We start from the raw sequence: 23,874 nt of genomic DNA, 5'->3' as shown, positions 1-23,874 counted from the left end.
GAGGGCTGGGCTGCTCTCCACTGCAGCAGCAGGGATGTTTCTAAAAGGTCACCTGGCACAGTGGTCATTTTGGACCATAAAAACCCCAGAAGCCTGGACACAAAACATCCAAAAGAGAGCACTGCATGCACCTGCAAGGTTTTAAACCCCTGCTTACTCCCTTTCCCCATATTCCCTTCCTACACTCCATGCATTTCCTCCTTGGGCCATACACACCAGGATTCTCACTATCTAGAAAGCATCTTTCCCACTCTTGGCTTAGTTTAACATAATTACAGCACTGATGGTCACTACAAAGCAAGCTCTCCTTTTTTCAGCCAAAGCACAAGACAGACAGGACAGCACTTTGCTGAATGTAAACTGTATCTAAAAGCTTCCTGCTAAGTAAATATATCCTTCAACTTTGAAATACTGTTGCAGGAAGAAACAAAACAAATCTCTTCTTAGTTATTTCCAGAGCAGAATTCAGATGTTTTATTAATTAAATATCATGCAGGTTCAAGCAGCACCTTTCTGTGGTTAAATGAGTTCATTCACATTCTTCTCACGCATATTCCTTCCCAGGTACAACAACTTATTATATATTACTTTTCAATTCAAAAACATGCAAAAAAACCTTCTAATTAATCCTTTTATTTTCTTTATGCATAAGAGACCTGTTGGCTGTCCTTGGGTTTTTCTTTCCTATGCTGAATGCTGGTTACAGCCTGAGTAAAAATATGGCAACAGATAATCTATGGCCCTGTCTGTTATGCCATATATTATATTTTTCAAGGTATTTAACAGAAAAAAAAACATAAAGAAAGGCATTACATTATTTACATTATGTTACACTCAAAGGTTGGCAGTAAAAAAAAGCTATAATACATGTCTCAGACAAAAAGCTGTGGTTCTGGGTACTTTATCTGTATCATTGAAAACTGCCATAGTTATTCTGGAAATTCAGGAACTCTGGCACTACAGGCATGCAGGAAGGGAACAGCGAAATAAGAGAGACAAAAGCTGGCAAGTGAACTCATTCAATGCTTTCACATGTGCTGAAAGTTTAATTTCTTGTGTTTTGGTTAGAGATTTGCAAGGAGTAAACCTCAGTGCTAGCCAGCAAAGTCGATATCAGAGATAAAAGGCCTGTCAGCCAAAATATCCAAAACTATGCCTCAGCATCAAGGTCAGAAAACCTTTGTTATTCCCAAGCAAAAAAATGTGTCTGCTTCATGTCTCTTTTGACTTGTGATGAGGCTGGTCCCAGCAAGCACTCAGGGCAGCCCCTCTCGTTATAAAGCCACGTCCCGAGCGGGTTTGCTCATTTGCAGGAACTACAAAGGGGCTGAGAGGGACCAAGCAAAGCTGAACACATCAGAACTTGGACAGCCCCTGCCTCTCTCCCCCCTTCTCTCTCTCTCCTGAAGCAAAGCAGAATCTTTGACAAGATGGTCCTGGAGACCCTGAACCTGATGCACTACAACATCACCAGCCTGGTGCCGGACACGATGCCCGTGGCCACCGTGCCCATACTCATCCTCATGTGCTTTCTCTTTCTCATATGGAATCATGAAGAGACTTCTTCAATACCAGGTAAATCAGCTTTAGCTTTTGTGCCACATTAAAGTTTTCAGAGTAATTTTTGTTTGTTTCTCAAATTTAAGTGACAAAGTAATGCTGAATAACCATGGTGTGACAACAAAATTTATTACGAATTGTTTTGAGTAATACAGAGTCTTAAAGACACCTGATAAAGGAAATCAGGCTTATTTAAGTTCAGAACTTCCATAATAATCGTGGCTTGGCCATCTGACATTTCTTCTTCAGCTTTATTTTGTGTATGCTAGAAAGCTGTAATACTATTTTACAACTCAGGATTTTCCACTATTTCATACTATTTTACAACTCTCATTTTCTTGTGCATTATAAACTACTTTTTGCTCGTTTTAAAGTTTAAGTCTCCCTAAATTGCCTTTACTCTTAACAGTTATCTAAGAAGCTGTTCAGATTTTAGTAGGTTATCAATCTTTCTTTATCTTTAGCACTGAAAACCCTCCATATCAGAACAAAATCAAATCCCCTTCCCTTCTGGAATGTTTTGGGGGCTTGTTTAGACATTAATGGCTCAGCTTATTTTCCACCAGATGCAACACCCTGCTGCATGGAGGAGAGCAGTGCACAGCCTCCCACAGGTGTTGGACAGGAATAACCCTAAACCAGTTCAGTGACTCCTGGAAGAAATTCTGGGAAAAGACCCTTGCCTAAAAGAGAATTTCTTCTCCTTGGGCTGGAGACACTGTCCCTCCAAAAGCAAGCAGCAGCTGTACAAAGCAGCCATAAATGCCATCTGTGGTGGGTACCACTGAAAGCACTGACAGTGGGACTTCAGCAGCACAGCTGCAGTTCCTGGGAGTTTCAGAGCAGGACTGTCTGTGTGAGCTGCCCAGCACGGGCTGTGACTGTCACATTAAACCTCCTTTTAATGTGCTCAGAGGTGTTTTCTTGTCCGTGAGCCCTGCTGAGACCAACCCTCTCTCCCGTTTCTTAGGGCCGGGATACTGCATGGGAATTGGTCCCCTCATCTCTCATGGCCGATTTCTCTGGATGGGAGTAGGGAATGCCTGCAACTACTACAATAAGACATATGGAGAATTTGTGAGAGTTTGGATCAGCGGTGAAGAAACATTTATAATTAGCAAGTAAATCCTTATTTTCTATACTTAATAACTTGAAAAGTGTTATATCTTTACAACATCTTTGTTACTTTATTCTAAAGCAGAATTGAAGTTACTATTTTCAAAAATTGTCCTAACAAAAGCCTATTACTTTCTGCTATTCACAGACCTTTTTCTAATCTTTTGTCTGTTTAAAGACTCTGCTATTGAAGTTTTGGTGAATTCTCCTAATATTTTTTTTGTGGATAGGAAAGTACTGTGGCTCAATCCTAGAAGTAATCTACCATCTATTTTACTATCCATTTATTATTAAGATAACATTCAGTTTAGGGATCTGGGCTTCCTGCAATGTGGGATTAAATCAAACTTTCATTTTCTGTGGTTTTAAATTTCTCCTTAAAGTGGAAGTAAATGCTCAAAGGTTATGGCTCCAATTCAGTGATTTAACTAAGTAAATACAGCATTATAGCGTTAGGAGTAATTCCACTCCAATTAATGGGATTATTCATATGTTTCAATTATGCACAGTATTAAACCTAATGCTAAACTTCAGCCTATCATTTTATTAGCTCCATTGCTTTCTTCTTAAATTGGATTAGAAGTCATGTCATGAAAAAGAAAAAAAAGTAGAAGCAAAAGATTTACCACATGTAATTGATAAAGAATCAGAACCTTTTAAGTAACAATGTCAATCAATTCATACTTTCATTAAGTAAAAGCCTTTGAAAGACAGTGCAGCATAGAGAATAATCACAGAATTTGCCACTGGATGCAAGGTGCTTCATCTCTATTTAAACCTCAGTAGAAAGAAGTAATCATGACAAGAAAACTGCTCACATTCCTACCCTACAAAGGTGTTACAAATATCAACTAAAGCAGTAAAATGTTCTGATAATGCTCTGAATGCTTTGAAAATGCTACCAACTCTTACAGCTGTCTTTCCCTCTCTGTGCTACCAATTCATCAGAAACAAACCAGGAGTGCTGCTAAACAATGCCAGATTTACAGCCAATATATTGTTTCTTTTCAGATATTTCTTGCTTTATATCATTGGCTATACCTAGAAAATGAGTATCTAACTTTTTTTTAAAGCAAGAACATAGAATAAAAGTTTCAGTGGATCCTAAATTCACTGCAAAACTAAACACAACCTGGCTTCCGCAAAAGAAAATCATTGTCATCTTTCTTCCCCAATGTCATCTGAACTTTTAGCATCAAGTCTAATACTGAGGTGCTAGTGCACAGAGAGAAGGACTTGCAGTCTTGGTTACAACAGCTGAGGTCTTTTGGAGGACTTCATTAAATAGCTTCATAAGGAAAACCTGCTTATACAAGGTTACTTGACAAAACCCTTCCTGGAAACATTATGATGTGTCTCCTGCATAGACACATGTGGGATGGGAGGAAGAAAAATGAGCCTGCTGCACCTTCTCCTTTGTGGAGACAGCTGTCAGAATTCAACACCATCCTCTCATGTTCAGGGAAATAGATGGTATGCCCTGACATGGGAAAAAACTTAAATGTTAACTTTACCTCCAGGTCATGCAAAATTATGAAACCAAGGATATTTGCAGTCAATAGCAAAAGCCACATTCACATTACCTGAATGAAAAAATAAACTAAACCCATGTTAGTAGTCCAGGGTCTGGCCCACAGACTATTCTACACTGTAAAGAAACAAGCATATTGTTTCATTTCAAATATTTGTTCTGATTGTCTTTCTTTTGGCTGGATTCTCTTTGATCAGTGTTTCATCACATCCACATTTCTGAAATGCGGGCTCCCTCTAAAGGAAATTATATCTTAAAGCAAGAATGCTGTCTGCCAGCACCACCAAATTAATCTTGCTGGCTGCAAATATAATTATGCATATAATGGATTTCCCTTATGTGTCTCTTTAAGAATATTTATTATTTATGCCACACATACCATTGTATTATGATAATGCATATTCAAGTTATGCAAGTGTTTTTGTGCTTTCAATATGTGTCAGAGAACGACCAAAGAGCTACAAAAGAATACACAGCATTGAATATTCAAAAGTAAAGCTATAATTTAGTACACATCAAATATTTTACCTTGCCCTCTGAAATATCTTACACTGGGCACTGCCAAAGTGTATCATATATATCTACACATTTCTATGTATACACACTATTCAGTTTAAAATCCTTCATTAACTATTTGCATTTTAATTGAAAAATAGTTTAAATCTGAGCAGAAGAAATTATTGCCTTAATATAAATTCTGAAAGCATTGATCAGATTTTTAATTATGTAAAAGGAACAACATTTCGTGCTAAGCATTGTACTTGCTGCTAAATTAAGAATGCGAGTCAGCACTGGGAGCAACTGTAAAATGTCAGAATACAAATGCTGTATTTAGTCTATGAAACAGTTCTTTTATTGGGGGCTTTTTCCTCCTTCCCTCCCCAGATCCTCCAGTGTGTTTCATGTCATGAAGCACTGGCACTACGTGTCTCGATTTGGGAGCAAGCTTGGACTGCAGTGCATTGGCATGTACGAGAACGGGATCATATTCAACAACAACCCAGCACACTGGAAGGAAATTCGACCCTTTTTCACCAAAGGTAACCCAGTGTGCACTGACACCCTGCATCCCTGTGACACACACAGCCAACCCTCCCAAAATGCTGCTGGGTTTGTCTGAAACCCACCGTGGAGACCCTGGGGGGGCATTACTGGTCTGGGGAGACACAAGAATCTTCCCTCAGAAAGCTGTTAGACCCCACTGGCTCCTTCCCCTGTTCCTGTGTCCTGAGCCACTCCTTCCCTACTCCCTGATTGTCCCTCACCTTTGTACTGCCCGAGAGCAGGGCCAGCCCCCAGGCCCCCGGGGAGAGAAGGGAGACCCTCGGTGTGTAGGGCTGGGGACCTGAACATCTCACTCACAGCTGAATAAAACACCTGTGGGTATTCTGCAAAGGCCCTTTTTGCTTCCTTACCCTGGACCTGAACATCTCACTCACAGCTGAATAAAACACCTGTGGGTATTCTGCAAAGGCCCTTTTTGCTTCCTTACCCTGGACTACACCAGCAGCTATTCAGGCTGCTACAACCCATCCCTGGATTTTCCTTTCAAAGAACGATAAACCCCCGAAGCTCCAGAATGGTTTCACACCAGCCACTGACACAATTTGCCATTTCACCAACACTGCTATCACCACTTGAGGCATTATAAAGAAAGCAGAAAACCTAACCAACCTTTTGTGGCTTTGCTCAAACGCCCCAGCTCTGTCCGGCCCCGGGCTGGTGCGGATGATCGCAATCTGCGTGGAGTCAACCGTCGGGCACCTGGAGCAGCTGCAGGAGGAAACCACGGAGCTGGGCAACATCAACGTGCTCAACCTCATGAGGAGGATCATGCTGGACACATCCAACAAGCTCTTCCTCGGGGTCCCTCTGGATGGTACTGACAGCTCCAGTCTTGGGCCTTAGGATGGGTCTGAAATGCATATCCAAGGCAAATTCATTGATACCGCTCAGCAGTTTTGTCTCAAAATAACAGAGCAAGAACAGACCCTCGTGTCACCACATAATTAATTGGAATTGATTTAGTATCATGCTAGTTACAAAAAAGTTTTACATGACCAAAAATATGCAGTAGCTTGTCACCCACCTTAATGAATTGGAGCCCTTTAAAGAGATTTTTATGCACCAATTCGGTACGATTCCAATGTTAAATTATATTCATGGAAGAATCTGAAATCTTTCTACCAAACTTAATGAATGCTCTGAAAAGTTCACCTAAAAAATTACATTTTCTACAGTTTCTTCAGCCTATAACAGAAATAATATTATCAGAATGTCTAAATTGTTCGTTTCAGTGTTCTGCAATAGTCCTGCTTTGGCTCTCCTGTGGGAGACTCTTCAGTCTGGCTGACACACCTCTGTCCTTGTAGCAAATTACCAAGAGTTTCTGCAAAGATCTAGACCGTTTTTACAGTGTGCTACAAATGTTACCTACCAGTTGCTTATCAAATTCCCATGAACTTAGTGCAGTAGGGAACCCAACCTTATTATTAATTCTCCGAAGGATTTATCTTACTTGAATAATTGTTGTATCGCATTTACATTACTAGCCATTTACAACTAATGACATTTTTTTAACATTTCTTTTCAGAAAATGCCATTGTGCTTAAGATTCAAAACTACTTTGATGCCTGGCAAGCACTTTTATTAAAGCCTGACATATTTTTTAAGATTTCTTGGCTGTGCAAGAAGTACAAAGACGCAGTGTGAGTATCAACCATTCTACAGAGCAATTGCGTAAGATTCTTTCTGCGAAGGAGCATTTCCCTTGATGTTTTCCTCTGCCTTTTAGAAACAAAACTGTGACACTTGCAGAGGTAGCTGCTGAGGTCCCCTGTCTGCAGAGCCAAAACAGAACCAGGTTTGTCACTGGTGGTACAAGTAGCTGAATTCTGGGACCAGTTCAAAGCTTTGACCATCCAGTCCCAATTTATTCACCAAAATGTGAAACTAAACTTCATTTCAGACAAGGAAAAGCCATTGTATGGATGAAATGATTATTTGCTGTCCAGTTGAGGACAATCAGAGCAGGTTGCAGCTCATCCAAAGAAGGAAACCCATCTGTATTCAGGGCACAGCCCCCGAGGGGTTTTAACCCTTGGAGCAGTACCTGGTTATTGGATTTCTCAACACGGACTTTTGAGTCAAACGCTCATTTATGAGTTAAAACTTAGTCCTCAGTGTGATAATCCATTTCAAGGTTGTGGTTTTTTTCCCTAGGTAAGGAACAAATACATTTTGCCATTTTCCTCTTTGCAAAAGCACAAAGTGCCTCTTCCAGTTTTTGTGATCTTGTTTTCTGTCTTCTGCCAAAAGAGAGCCGGCTTTAAAAAGAACTGGCAGTCAATTTTTTTCATTTTGGATTTGTTTTCCATCTAGTGATAGGAATTGCTCCTTAGGAAGGACATGTAATAAATTGCTTTGATAGTGCTACATAACATAAGGAGAAGATCAGGTTCACCCAAGCTAATTGACAGTCCTTGAGCACTGGACATAAGATTCACCTCCTCTCATATTTACTTTTATTTTATTATGGCACTGATTACTGCTGATGATAAACTATTATGGCCCAGTTATTAGCAGAAAGCCCCTGCAAGCAAATACTGATATTTCAAATGCAGTCCCATGAAAAAAGAACTCGTGAATAAATTTTTATTACAAAGAAAAAAAATATAAAGTTTTCTGGATTTAAGACAATGCAAAGAACCACCACAGGATATGAAGACTTCTAATATTCCTCTGATAAACTTTGCAAAAAGGACCACTAACTATTTCTAATACATAAAACATTTACAAATACTGAGATCTTTATGGGGATTGAAGTTCTAAATACATTTCCCCTGGAAACACAAATTATCCATCTCAACAGTAACAAACCCACATTTGAAAAGCCTGAAGATTCCATTCAAAACCTTTTCAGAATACTTTTTTTTAAACAATTGCCTTCAAATCTACAATTAAATGAAAATTGCCCCAAAATTTATAACAACTTTTGAACTTTACTTTTTCCACCACTGGAACAAAAACTGTTGACACAGTATTAGTATTTAAATATGAAAAGTTTAAATAAACTTTACTCCAGGATACAAATCTGAAAATCATCCCTTGTTTTATCAATAAGTAAAATGAAAAAATTAATTTTACTTATTGATAAAACACAGTATAAATACAAGGCAATAAACAAAATCTTCAGAAATGGTAATACACCTTTAAAATACACCTTTGTTCTTTAATATAGACACCTTTTCCTCCTTTTCAGTCTATTCTATAAAAAGAGATTACGATTTCATTCCAGACTGACAAGCAATTATTTAAGAATCATAAGAAAATACACCTGGCCTAAGTATTACTACTTTTGCAGGAAACCATATAATTGTTCTTAGGAATACTTCATTTCTGCCATCCTTAGATGCTTTTCTTGGTATATCTCTGTATTTCTAGCCATGCCCTGGTGCAGATATTTATCAATATGTTGGATTTCATCTGTTTTCAGCAAGGATCTCAAAGGAGCAATGGAAACTTTGATAGAACAGAAACGACAAAAGCTTTCCACGGTGGAAAAGTTGGATGAACACATGGATTTTGCATCCCAGTTGATTTTTGCACAGGTAATGGGAATTTACTCAGAGTATGGCTAGTTTTGGTTTCTCTGACGTTCTCCTGAACACAGGCCTTGCAATTTAATCTTCATGTGCCTCTCTCAAAGTCACATCAGCATAAAGGGGTGCTGTGGAGTCCCTGAGTGACTCCAACAGGAATACTTGTATTTCAGGACCAGGTGCTTGCCATATTTATTTCATGGCTTAAACAACATCCCTAAACTCTTGCATCTATCCCTGAGTGCCCTTCAGTCTTTCCCTAACCCCTGTGTATTGTTTAATGTATTGCCTTTTGTTTGCAAAGGTTTCAAATTATCCTATTTTTTATAATCTCTGACAGCTCACCAACTCTTGAGGAAATGCAATAAACTAAGAAGAACCTGAGCTAAGAACACACATTTCTGCTTTTCTGCAGGACACCACACATCCATCAGAACATCAGCTTTCTGTCATTCTCTGAAAGACAAAAAAGAAATGCTATTTAGCATAAGAGAGACTGTCCAGAAATTGTGCAGTCTATAAGACCTTTGCTGGCATCAGAGGTCAGCAATCTGTGTTTTCTCAAAAATTACCTTTTTTTTTTTTTTTTTTTCCAGAACAGAGGGGATCTGACTGCTGAGAATGTGAACCAGTGTGTGCTGGAGATGATGATTGCTGCTCCTGACACTCTGTCTGTGACTCTCTTCTTTATGCTAATCCTGATTGCAGAGCACCCCACGGTGGAAGAGGAGATGATGAGAGAAATTGAAACTGTTGTGGGTAAGCAGGAGCTGCAAAGCCAGTGATGTGGGAATATAGTTTTGCTTCAGCAGTGATCTAATTTCATTTATCTAAACCTGACAATTTTAAGCATTTTCCCCAACAGAAGTGTTTGCAGTAAGACAAATGAACTACTATTGTATGTAAAAAGATTATGTTAAAGAGCAAATGAAAAAAATGTGAGAAATTTGTGAAATAAAATAAAATAGTAATCAACAGAATTGATAGCCTATTAGAAATAATGTGGTATATTCTCATCTCAGCAGCCACAGTGTAAAAATCAGCATTCACCTCAAGTTTCATTGAAATTATTTTCCTGTTACACTGAAATAGCAAAAGGGGGCACTTGTTTCAAATAATTCTAATCACCAGTATTTTTCTGTGCTAAAAAAACAGAACTTCTCTAAGTTGCATTATAACTCTAGAAGGAAAAGACTAGACAAAATTAAAATCATATTCTGCTGTCATCCATTTTGATCTCAAATTGGCCTCCTCTAAGTACTAATTACTAACTATTCAAAACACAATCAAGATATTCCAAATTTGTATTCTTCCCCTTCTCTAGCCTTCATTCAAAGCCTGACACTGAACCAATATAGAAACTAATTTCATCCACTCTTATTTAAGTCTTACTTCTGGTCTGTTAAACACCAGAAAATGTATCACAAGTCCTTTACTCTTTTTCTAAGGTACTTTTAATAATCCTTATTGTACTGTCCTCATGAGAGTACGCCCTCTCTCATTTTCCCTGCTTCCTTCTGAAGCCTTACCCTCCAAGGTAAGAATGTTGTCTTTTCCTTGTGGAAGTGCCCAGCTCCAAAGTGCTTTTTGTCTGGCAAGCAGCAGCCTGCAGCCCCTGGGCTCCTTGGGGCTGGAAAGCAGCAGTGAAGCTGCCCAGGGCAGCACATCCCAGCACTGCCCCTGCTGCTGGCACCTGCCCATCCCACCTGGGATTGTCAGGGAAGGGATGGACACCCAGCCACACCCAAACACAGGGGGAAAATTTAGGGTCCCTACAGAATTAGCTCCAGATTATCCCCAGGTTCTGTTTGCTGTCAGCTCCTGGAGGATTTGTGTTGTGCCTTGTTGATCTCCTGTGCAAAAGCCCAGGAAAGACCCCCAGAGTTTTGTTGCTGACAAGAACAAAGAGTGATAAGATGATAAGAAGATTGTCAATTAATCAACTAGGATTTATGCTAATGAACAATATACCAGATTTCCTCAATAAGTAAGGCCACACAAAACTCCTTAGAAGCTGTTGGATCCTTTCTACTACTTCAGAACCCAAGAATCTTCCCAAAATGTTCCGATATTTCTACAGTGTAAATTCCTAACCAATCTCTTCACCATCTGCTTTATTCCACAAGGCGACAGAGACATCCAAAGTGATGACATGCCAAACTTAAAGACTGTGGAGAATTTTATTTATGAGAGCATGAGATACCAGCCAGTGGTGGACCTGATCATGAGGAAAGCCCTGCAGGACGATGTCATTGACGGCTACCCCGTGAAAAAGGGCACAAACATCATCCTCAACATCGGCCGCATGCACAAACTCGAATTCTTCCCAAAGCCAAACGAGTTCTCTCTTGAAAATTTTGAGAAAAATGTAAGTTTTCCATCTTGTTTCTTACAGAAATTTGGATATTATTTATTGCTAATGTCTCTTACTTTGCTCAAGAACCTTGTGACCATAAGACAGTTTTTCCTTTGTCTAAGTCCCTAGTTAGCCATACAACCTGCTTATTACTGTTGTTATTATTATTCGAGCTGGGCAGATATTTTCCTGTCAAGATGCCTTTTAAATAAATAATAATTATAATATAGAGAACAGTTTTTCCAGATGTAATAGTTTTGATTAAAAAAATCTCAGATTGAATTTGTCAGACACACATGGTTGCCATTCTATCCCCTGACACTGGACAAAACAAAGAGGCTTTAGGGGGCTAGAGCCATGCCAGCAGTTCACACAGAGCTGAGGATTCTCTGGAGATGTGAAGCAGGGTAGTAACTCCTCAGAGACTGGGGATCTAGTGCCCATGTTATTCTTTTCTTCTTTTTAAGCTCACAATATTTTACAGACCATAATGAAAATGTTAAGTTTTAACTAACTTAATGCTGCGGATGTTGAGTAATTAAGTTCCTGTTCAGCACTGAATTTCAAATGAAGTTATGTTCTAGCTACCAGGAGAACTATCATCAAAAGCAATATGTGAATATTTTTTTCTTCTTGTAATCCCCTACTGTTCAAATCATCCTTCAGATTATTCACTCAGACCTCTGCTCTGCTGATTACTGATAAACAATCGGTTTTGTGAAACTGTATTTGTTCAGCAATACTAACCTGGAGAGATTAAAACTGCACTGATATGTTAGCAGCTGCACACATGAACACTGACAGCAACAACTTCAGCTTTAAGGAAAGAACCAGACTACTCTGACACACCAAAAACGGACTCACCAGTAAAAATACCTGAAGCAACAGCTAAGAAAAAACAAAAAAAAGAAGATATGAGTGTTCAAGCCAGAAAAAACCTTTAAGGTTGACCTATTTCTTATCAAAAAAGCTGAGTATCAAATATGCTACACACCAAAAATGAGCATTAATCCACCTTGTTAATATTTCTCAACTGCTGTTGGGTTACCCTGAGCAAAAAATTAAAGACAACAGCTCAAAAAAAAAGTCTTTGTAGAAAATTCAAGAAGAGAGTAAGTGATGAAGTTTATCGAAATTACAATTCCCTGTGAATAGACTCCATTTTGCCACCCATTATTTACATTCCAAGTATTTCTATCAAAAATTGATATCTTGCTTAATTTACGAGGACATTTTGCTACTAAAAATATTTCCCCTTGACCAAATATTTAACCACACATTTTCTGTCTGACTTGATGCATTCTGCTTGCCACATAATTATTGTGGCAGGCACAATTTCCCTCCAGTTCTCTAAGTGAATAGCAATCCACAGCATTATTTATGATAAGATGCCATTGTTAGAATCTAAACATTTTTCCATTTTCACAGGCTGTGCATTTGCCATTGTGCTGTACTGCCAGCTGCTGTACTTGCTCTGTGTTATAAACACTTGTATTTATCTATAATTTTTCCAAAAGCACAGCTCAGTTTATTCAAAAAAAAAAATTAAAGAGAATACTTCTGTCAGTCTCAAAATAAGAAAAAACAGTACACATTTTCCAGATGATTTGATATAAATAAACGGTTTCTACTCTATTATTGTTAAATAGGAAGTCAGAACATGGTTAATAACTGACTTTTTAAAAAAGAAGTTACACTGATGAAGAAAAATAATTTCTTTATAACCAGACTTTCTTTTTAACTGATCTACTCAATGGCAATAAAAGTAGCAGAAACTAGCTGTTGATTCTTCAGCAGTCCTGGGAATCCTGCAATTCCTATTTCAGCTGACAAGACAGAAGACAATTTTGTGTTATTTCTCCATTAAATATCAAAAATTTTAATGTTTAATTTTATGACAAATTAGTTCTCAGAAACATTAGCTTTATAATTACAAATGGAGTAGGCGTATGGCTCAGTGATTATCTTTAGACAAGGCATCAGCCTGTATTTCAGATATTTATAAGCTTTATAATGAACATTTTCTGAAGAACTTTTTAACGAACTTTAATAGATTTGAAGAGCAGAGGCTTCACTCCATTTCACAGCTTGTGGTGAAATCCCTGTAGTTCCCAGGACAAACACATGAACAGAATTCAATTGTTTAACTGTACAATCCCTGCTACCTCTGAATTTAAAAGGGCTGGTCCTTAATTCTGTCAGTGCCCGTAGCTGGGCCTGACTTGGGTGGGATTTCCAGTGTGAAAGGAGGAATTGCTCTTAAAAGTTTATTTCCGCATTTTTTTTAGAATATCTGTGGGAATCCATCAAATCAGAGGGTTTTGGGAAAGCTGCAAAAGGCAGGCCTCAGAGACAGCAGAACTGTGATTGGAGCGAAGCAGTCACCATGAGATTGGTCAGCAGAAAAAATTATGTAGGAAGTAGAAAAGTAAGGACAAATAGAACAATGGTGTGTGTATTAATGCTTGTCTAGAATAACTCCCTAAGCTTCAGAAAAGCATATCTAGAGAGATATTAGGTAGTTCTAAGCTTAATAACGGGGCCCTGTGCATTGTGTTTTAAGGCTCACCAGCATTGTATTTGAAACAAGCAAGCACTGTTTTAACTGAAGGTACGTGTGCTTGTAGTGATTGGGTAGACGACTGTCAATGTGCTTTTGCTTTGTGTGATTGGTCAAAAAAACCTTTCAAGTCAGTTGTAACATTAAGTTCTCAGTCTGTAGCCTGGGATGTGAGCTGCTGGCATCTTCCCACTGTCATAACCACGTAATGAGACTGATGCTGGAAAATAAAACAGCTCAAGGCGCGTTCCCAGCAGTCCCGTCCCGTTCCTGACTCGTACACAGCCCCCAACAGGCAATAATATCTACTACCAATTCCCATCCTTATTTTCACTGCTCTTATGGAGAAAAACCAGCCTCTGAGTTGACTCCTGACGTTGCTCTCCGCAGGTCCCTTCCCGCTATTTCCAGCCCTTTGGGTTCGGCCCCCGGAGCTGCGTGGGGAAGTTCATCGCCATGGTCATGATGAAGGCGATCCTAGTGACTCTGCTGAGGCGCTGCAGAGTGCAAACCGTGAAAGGAAGAGGCCTGAACAACATCCAGAAAAACAATGACTTATCCATGCACCCCATAGAGAGGCAGCCTCTGCTGGAGATGGTTTTTACACCCAGAAGAAATGCAAGCGAGAGTCAGGGGGATAGAATGGATCAGCACTAAAGCTACAGGATTTACTCAACCACTTAGAAATATTCATCATTCCTAGTTAAATACTGAATGCAAAACGTTTTGTTGCCCCTAAATGACTCCAGGTGACACCTTGTTCTGCCTGTGCAGCAGAACCACAGGCCACAATTGGTAAGACTGAAAGTACAGAATAGTTTTGTTTGTGGATGAAGCCATGCTATACAATTCCTGATTGCTTTTTAAAACTATAGAGTTCAGACAAAGTTATGCCTTCCCTTTCAAACACTGCCAGTTCTGAGGTTTGAGGGTCAGCAAACCAACATACCTGATGTGTGCTTAATTCCCTTTTCCCCCACCTCCCAGAAGCTGGACCTAGCAATATTTGACCACAGCAAAAGCTCTAATTATCCGTTTTCAAAACATCTGAATGAATAATATTAGTTCATTTCAAGACTAAGAAACAATTTGAAGTATTTAAGACATCTATAAGTTGTAAAGAAATGTTTGAACAAGAAGCCATTCAAACATTTTTCTTGACCATGTTGCTGGCCTGTTAAACAGCTACCAAAGATTCACAGTGTCACACAGATTTTTCCAATAGCAGTAATTTGCAGAGTACTAGGTAATACTGGTAGTTGAGATAACTGTTGTATGTTTTTAAAACCCAGTCTCCTGCTGCAGGGGGTCTGTAAACATCTTATTAATAAAGGCCAGGTGAGAATGAGGCAATGAGCCCCAAACATGCCACCAGCATTCCATGGGTGGGTGACTTTCAGCCCCACCTCCTCACATGACTGACTATAGAAATTTCCCACCTCCCCTCATCTCGAGTGAAGGTCAAATTCCCTCTAAACTGCCTAACCTGTGCCAAATCCTATTTTGACCTGGTTTTAGTAGCTCAATTCCACTTCAGAGAGTGGAGTTGCTGCCTAGGTTCCCACACCACAGCAGGAGACAGTGTCCCCTGCTCATGATCCAAACAACTCCTGGTGCTTCTCCTGTAAGAGCTCGGGGCTGTGTCCTGCTCTCCAGCATCTTGCTCCATGCCCACTGATGTACAGAGGTCCTGAGCTTATAAAAATAAACACTCACAAGAGGCAAATGTCACTGGGTAAGTGCCCAGAGTTTGGTAGTGAAAAAGGAGAGAAGTTCTGAACTAACAAGCAGATTTCTAGAAAATGTTTTTCAAGGTGTTTTGCATACACAGGTTTTTAACTATAAACCAGTCTGGGGTTTGTACTTAATCCTTAACAGGAAAAAGGGACAACTACTCAACACTTCTGTTCAGAATTGACCAATCTTGAAATCTGTACAGTCTGGACACTGATATCTTTACTAGCCTAATGAGGAGTTGCCAACTTGGTCAAGAAGAAAAAGATCTTCCTGGCTAAACAACAACATTCCTTGACAGAGACCTCCCATTTTCATTAAGCTTGAGTTTTCATACTGTGTAACAAAGAAAAGGATTTTCCAGATAAAGTGCCTTGATAAAGACAACTAACCAATGTAGAATAGGCTTTATATTAACCTTTTCCTTCCAAGTCATTTATTCTATAATAGAAGTCAAGAAAAAAAGGGAAAAAAGAAAAATTGTGTCTTTACTTTGAAAATATAATTAAAATTGGTTAATTAATCTATTCCTTCAGACCAGTGATCTCAGGCACAAGTCCAGCAGGGAAAGATCTATCCAGTAGCACAGAAAAACTGCAGAGACCCAACAAATAATCATGTGCCTCACCCAAAGGTAATGAATTAGACTGGGAATGGTGATGAGGAAGAGGAGCTGCCTCTTTAGGGTAATTCTCAAAACAACACATACAAATTTTCTACAGTAATTTTAAAAAAATCAAACTTGAAAGCATTTATTGAACAATTTATTGCAGCTAGGTTACTTTTAAAACTTTCTCCATAACCTTTGCATTATACCAAAAATTACAACAGCAAAGTGCAATCATGTACCACCTGGACATACAGACAAAACTGAGCAGTTGAAGACACAAATAAATAGGATTTAATGGTAAGACTCAATCATCTCTTCCAAATTAAAATGTTCTATGTTCTCTAGGACTTCTATTTTTTAGGTCATGAAGTGCCACAGTGGTATGAATCTGTGGAATATCTAATGTGACCTCTGTTTCTACATTCTTTGTACCCTTTAAATTAGGAAATTGATAAAGCGGTTGGGAGAAGAACGAACAAACACAACCATATTTAAAACCTTTTTACTCTTTCTGTATCATAAAACACTTCAGGGTGCTCCAGTGGGCATGTATTTCTTATTTGCATAAGAACTCTGAAAAGAAATCCACTGAAGGCTTTTTTTCTTGGGAATAAACTACTATTTTATACACAGGATACATATCTTTGCTTATTTCACACACAAAACCAATTTTGTAGTGATAATTTACTTTCTGATTTTCCCACCTCGCAATTATAGGCCTCCTCCAAGTAAAATTTTTCACAAGCTTGAAATTAATAAATTATCATTCAAATTTTGAAGTAATTTTATGAAATCAAATAGATGAAAAATGCATGCTGCTCTGATTTCTTGAATGTATTCTATATTGTTGAATTTGTAGGCAGGAACTTCAGAAAAATGACTGCCATGATTATTCTATGGACCAAATAAAGCAGTATCGTTTTTTACTTTTTCTCAGCAAAACAGCAGAGTTATTTCCCACTGTGTCTGATCTGTTTTGAGCATAGCATTTCTGGTCCTGGTTTTGGTCTACAGCATTTATTTTGGGCCATATTTGGACAGCAAAGCTGTAATTAATGTGAGCTGTCAGCCCATCTGACCCCTGCTCTCCCTGACTTTATTGGGGCTGCTCCTCAGCGGTCTGTTTGCATGAGTATTTGCACTGCCAGCTCCATTCCCCCATCCCATAATCTCTCACCTGCTTGAGAGCTGCAGCTGGGGAAGCAGAGTTCCAGAACTTGCCATGTGGGTACGAGCAGATTCAACCTTTCCCTGTACAGAACAGAGCTCTGGTTTTGAGCAGTGTTTTACTGCACAAACTCCAGTGGCTTTCTGAACCACATCGAGCCCAGAGTCGTCAGGTGGCTGCTCCATCGACGTTCAGTGCATAACACACAACAAACTCAGCTGTGTTTTATACTTCACTGTGATTATGGGCTGCTCACAGCACATGGATGTGGATGTTGTCAGCAAATAAAATAAACATCAAATAAAAGTTGTATGCAAAAGAGTTTAAAGTCGTGTTTCATCATGTTTTCCCAATGTGAGAACGACGAGATTGTGTTAAAATGCATGAGTGTGTCTGCATGAATTAACAGATCAATGTATTAGATATAAGGATGAAATCTACCATGTTCTAAAATCAAAATTCCCACTGATTTTAGAGACTGTATTATTGTCAAGAGATTTTTCATTATAGGAAGAAAACATAATTAAAATAATTTCAATTTGTATAAGACTACTTTCCTAGGAATGCACTTTATCAAAGCTTTAAAAGAAGGAAGAGGTAGGTTTTGGTGGCTCTTAAGATAACAGATATTTTGAATATAACCAAAAAAATTGGCTTAATGATACAAATAAAGGAGTCAGCTATCAGTGATAAAAGTATCTAAAGTAATAAAAAAAGATGAAACAAAAAATAATTAAACTGACTCTAAAGTTGAAAGTAAAAAATTTAATCTCATTTTGTACTCATAAAAAGATAGCACGACAAATTCCATTTGTATCCAATGCCTAATTTTTTTCACTGTCAAATTAAAAGCTTTCAGCATGATAAACATCTGGCTGAGTGACAAGGAACTGGAAGGTAGTAAATGAATGGCACACTAAAAAACAAAATTTAAAAGATCACAAAACTCTTCAACATAGCTGCAAACAGATTTTTCAGACACTGACCTGATCTTGAGATGCTCCCAATGAGAATAGTTATCCTAGAATTTTACAAGCCTAATTAGTAATTTTTAAACATTAATAAACAATTTTCATTTTATAGATTGTTCACTTTCTGTATTCCCCAATACAATCCAATGTTATAGACACAGTTAATATCCTATTAAATTCAATTCTAACCTCAAAAGAAAATTCCACTTGACAGTTTCCAGTAGAAAGGAATACTGTAGTATCCTCTGTCAAACAGAGGATACTACATAGATAGAGGAAAATAGTTCAGAATTTAAACCAAATCTGCTTGAAGTAAATGCTTTTGTAATTTAAAACTGGAATTGGCAAGGAATCATCCCGCTTATTTAATATCCCATTTATTTATTATTCCAATTAGCATAGAACATTTTCCAGTATCACCTTTTGCTAAAAGAATTCTCCCAGTCTAGTTGAATCTTTATGTATCATTTTGGCACCAAGATCAGAAGAACCTAACTTGGTAGGGCTCAAAATATTTCTGAGAAACTGTATTTTGCTGGTATTTTAAGTACAATTCAACAATTAATTTGATGTACTGATACCAACACACTCTCTCAATATGATATCTTAATACAATATTTTCTCTCTTGCTGGCTTAATTTAATGTAGTGCCTCTATGGCATTATTCCATAGTAGCACAGCAATCCTTAAGGAAACATTCTGGTCTTTGGAATTAGATTTTTATGAGTAGCAGGGCCCAACACCTGATGGAGCCTCACCACACTTCTGCAGAAGGTGCCAACTTAGCCCAAGAATTGAGCAGGTCTTCATAATAACTCTTTATTCTTTAATTAATTGCTGGTCAAAATCAAGTCAGATTCAAAATAGGGCATATTTGGCACAATGTGCACAACTCTATTAACCTGATTAGAGCTGAAATACCTCCCACTGGATTTCAATCATTTAATTCCTCTTTAATTTCAGAAGGGCTGATTAGCATTTCACTCAATGCCTTATAAACTTACCCTTACCTTGTAATGATATGTAGATGGAGTTGAATTTCATTCTCCATTTAACAATCATTGAAATATTCTTAGCAAGTAATTATAGATCAAGATAACTGTATTCAGAAACTGCACCTTCTAACACCTATATGCATGTTTGTATTTATAGTCATCCTTTTTTAATTCCAACAAATATTGGAAGATATTTTTCAGTGTTAAACAATAGTTCAAGAGAGACATGAGAAGAGTATAAATCAGTATTATTATAATATTAAGTATGGTGGTAACTGCATTAAGAAAATTGCCGCTTACTGCCATTTCAGAAAGCACATAATTAAATTTTGCAAAAGAACTCGGTCCAGCTGCTGAATGAATTCTAAAGCAGCTCCAAATGGATCTCTTTCTGTTTGAAATGTTTTCAAATGGAGTATTACAGCTCAGATGTATAAATACAAATGCAACTGTATGCATGGTCTTCCTTCTAATGTTAACAACAATGCAAAGAGAAATTCATTCTGCAGAAGTGTTATCAATCCATTGTATTACTTCATCTAATGAACTCAAAGCACGTTATGAGAATCAATTAAATCTTGCAATGAAGCTGATTTCATAAATGCCTGCCTCAAGGAAAGGTTACAGTAAAAAACCAATGTAACTGTGTAGCTCTGGACCTAATTACCCACGGACCCCTTCACTCAGACAAGGTTTGGACAAAGCCCCGAGACATGAGGACAATAATCCATTTTCAAGGTCTTTGCTTGGGTGTCAGGATATATTTGAGTCAGCATCTATGAGGATGGTGTGAGTAAACAAGATTGCATACACAGTAAACATTTGCCTAGATAAACCATGCCATGAACAGCCTAACCAAAGGCTGTGGAGCAGGAACTGTCCCTGACAATACTTTGGCTCCAACCTGAGTAAAACTCAGGGACAGCAGAAAGTTTCAGACTAAAGGGACATAGGAAGATGAGCCAGCTCCTACTGTCAGTGTGGCTCCAGAGAACCTGCAGGGGAAGATGATGGCAGCACCATCAGGAAGAACATCTTGTCAGAACTGGGGACAATGCCTTGTTGGAACCCCCACCTTGGAAGGAACAGGCTCGACCTTAATAACACATTTGTATAATTTTATTACATAATTGAGATGCAAGAACACTTCAAGAAGGATCTATACATCTTGTTAAAACATGCCAGCTGTGATTTACTACTGCTTCCTTATCATTATTAACGAGGTTGGCAGTAAATTATTGTGTGTTTCCCTTTGTTGCAGGCAAATATCCCACTTGAAATAACCCCTGCAAGAGCCTCAAGCTTTGGTTGGCTGTTTTTTCAACAGCTACTTAAAATTACATCAAGGAATGAGAGCCCCCCATTTTCAGTTCCTGCTTCTCACTACAGCTCTTTGCCACAATAGCAGCAGGTCACCTGGCAAATACAGAAGTCTGTTGAAATTCTCTTAAATTAGTCTCTTATCACTAATTGTTTCTGGAAATGCCATGGAAACTGTGACAACTCCACAAAGGATTATTTTTTTTGAGAACGGCATCCTAGAGGGTTAAAGGTTTTTGTGCAGCACTCTAGTACAAAACACTGACACAAGCTGGTGAGGTTTGTGACCCACAGGAGGAGGAGGTTTTTGCAGATGACACAGAAAAGTTGTACTCCCTAGTGAGCATTTACTCTCCTGGGCTCTTTGGACACTGTGCTCAAAAAGCCTGCGAGAGAACTCAAGCTTCAGATGGCCAAGGCTCAGAAATTTGCCAATACTGCCAAAAGGATAATCCAAGTACATGTATTTGTAAAAAGAAAACAGAGCAAACTCACCACCATACCAACCAACAACCCGGAATATTTCCTGAAATAGGGGCAATGATGCAGTGTGCAGTATTGACATGCAGGAATGGTGTCCAAATTTATAAACTACTATAAAATCAGTTTTGCCATATCCTTTAAATTTGTCAAGTTACGGATCATAAATTTTTGAGCAGATTCAATAACGGACCTACTTAAATTTCAAAATACTTATGAAATATTCTGTTTAAGCCTGCTAACATGTATCTGCTTCCACATTGATTTTTTATAATTAAGTTTTTAAATTCCCAAATCTCCTCTGAGAATTTAAGGAGTTCTGCACAGAACAGAGAGCAGGAGCAAAACATGATTAGAGCAATAGGAGATTAAATACAAAGCATCACTTCAGTGTTTGGCTTCTGAAGAAGCTGATAATTTAGAAGTGTGTTTCAGTGACACCATAGTCTTTCAAACAAAATACCACAGACTGGACTTGGATCAGAGTAAAAACCCTAAATGAATATTACTGGAGGGGAGCCTTTACAAATACAGGGAGTATTTTTATATTGGCCCCCAGTCTGAAAAGTTAAAAGTAAGCTAAAGTGTGACATTTATTCACCAAGCCTTTAGAGAACTTACAATGTGTGCTTCACAGGGGTTCATCTCAGTATTCTGAGCAAGTCTAATGCAATGTCATGTAAAGCTAGTGGGATTTAGAAGTTTTATGACTGCTCCTGAAAGTAAGGAAAAAATAATCCTAAACACATTTTGAAATTAATAGCAAAGACTCCATGTTCTTCTAATTGATTAGCAATTAACAGCAGTACCCATGTACAACATAAATCCTAGATTGTCTTCCTTTAGCCTGACCTCTGAGATACTGTATAGTTTACCTCATCTGCAGAGGTTTGCCACTATTATTTTTATAGTATTTTAATTCTGAAATATTAAGGTTGCACTTTGTGCATGCAAAACGTGTTCAGATTCTGAACTGCCTTGGAGAAAAAAGCGCTTATATCTGAATTGTCTTCAAATCCATTTCCAGTGGATAGAAAAAAACCTTTCCAAATCTTGCAGATTTAACTTCAGGTTACATTCAGGAACAAATGCTCACAGATTCTTGCAGTAGCCAGGTATTCTCTATTAATTTCTATACAAAAGTTAAAACACATACCAAGGAAAACTAAGATTTAATTAACACCTCTTGAGTGCCATTTCTAAAATTACCATTTGACCACAAGTATTTTCTAACCCTTCAGTATAATTTGGGGTTTTGGTGTTACAGAACATGCAGAAATGGATATGCCTTAACCATGCAAGCCTGTAAAGCATACAGTTTCCTGATTACTTTAACATAAGCACTGAGAAGTTTAATGAAGAGAAATAATTGCCCTCCCCTCACTGGGTTGTTAAAAGATGTTTTATGCATCACGTCTTTTGTGTGTAACCTTGTATGGAAAGGGAGGAACAAAGATTGTTTCACCTACTGCATGCATAGATACATGCAGAAATCAAAGAGCAACCTGTACATTGCTAATCCCATTTACTCAAAAATAAGGATTAAGCAATGACACATTCTTTTTGTGTGCTCTCATCTAAAAAGTTTTTGTACTTAATGTAATAAAAAGTGGAAGGGAAGAAAATTTTTAAACTATTTCGAGTCCCATATATACCAGTTTTCTAAAACATGCAGCAATACAAAAACACTGTATCTGAAGGAAAAAAACCCACACTCCTAATTTATTAGATGTGATGGAGCTTTCTTAAAAAGACAAAAATTTTGTGCCCACAGCTCATTAAACAAAAGTAAGCACAAGAAATAAATTGGACTTTCCTAATCCTGGTTGCACAGAACTCAATTCCTATTCACCAAACAGAACCTTTTTGTCTTCCTCCCAGCCCTTGGGGAATCTTGTACCAGGGAGAGAAATGCCTCTGTAAGCCACAAACCACAAAGAATGAAATGGGATCACTGGACCTAAACCACACAACTTCTTAAGCAAAAGCAATTGCTTCTGTTGAGAACAAACTGGATGAACACTTGAACTCTGATATTATCCCTTAGAAAATGACAGAGCACCATGTGGATGAAATATAGACATCAAGAGTCATGCTAAGGAAATACACTTGGCAAACAATTTTCAGTTTAATTATCTCTCAGGAGTAAAAATATCAGTTAATAAATCTGGACTGTAAAGTCAAGTCTATTGTGCTTTCAAAATTAAATGTACAAAAGAAGCTACATCAAGACTTTTTAAAATTATTTAGGGAATAAGTTGCCTCCAATATCTCTTCAGAATTAAATATCTTTTGAAGACAAACAACAAGAATGAAACATTCATTGCAAACTGGCTTAAATTATTTTTCAGGTGTCATACATTAGTAGAAACATGTTTTTTGCCAAGAGGGCATATCATTTTTGGGCCTAGAGCAATGACTCCCAGAAATAATTATCTTTTATTAGACTGATGCTTGTGTACAAGATAAACAACTGATAAACAACAGAGCTGTCCATCACAACTATCCTGTGAGGCTGTTATTAAAGAATGCCAAAGGACTGATTGTTATGGGGGTGATTATATCAAGTACATGCATGCATATAAAAAGTTAAACACTCGAAATTTATCCACTGGCAAAACCCCATCACTGGTCAGAACACCCAACAAAACTTTTTTCTTTGAAAAAAAAAAATCCCATTCAATTTTGCATAAAAACACCAGTAAAGAAATTAAAAAGTCTCAGAACATGTATTAAAAGATGCAATATTTTTGCCTCACATAAGGCAGACTATCTAAGGCATCTTGGCTGTATCTAGTTCTTAAAAAGGTAAAGGGCAATACAAAAGCCTAAACAGACTTTATCCTGTTCCCATTTTAACCAGAAGAGATTT

At 38.0% G+C, this 23,874-nt stretch overlaps 1 protein-coding gene across 1 annotated transcript; it reads left to right on the top strand.

The window, feature by feature from the left end:
- Positions 1-1,430: 1,430 nt before the first annotated feature.
- On the top strand, positions 1,431-14,381 carry CYP19A1 (cytochrome P450 family 19 subfamily A member 1; the record flags this gene model as incomplete). Its single annotated transcript, XM_084213473.1, has 9 exons — positions 1,431-1,575; positions 2,531-2,681; positions 5,093-5,247; positions 5,910-6,086; positions 6,801-6,915; positions 8,703-8,817; positions 9,405-9,567; positions 10,935-11,176; positions 14,115-14,381. The coding sequence occupies 9 exons, from the start codon at positions 1,431-1,433 to the stop codon at positions 14,379-14,381; spliced, it is 1,530 nt and encodes a 509-aa protein (XP_084069599.1).
- Between the last annotated feature and the right edge of the window lie 9,493 nt (positions 14,382-23,874).

Source organism: Fringilla coelebs, assembly GCF_963513975.1.
Source record: "Fringilla coelebs genome assembly, chromosome: 12".
Lineage (NCBI taxonomy): Eukaryota > Metazoa > Chordata > Aves > Passeriformes > Fringillidae > Fringilla > Fringilla coelebs.
The sequence above is the reverse complement of the archived record's forward strand: the minus strand, read 5'-3'. Positions and strand labels throughout refer to the sequence as shown.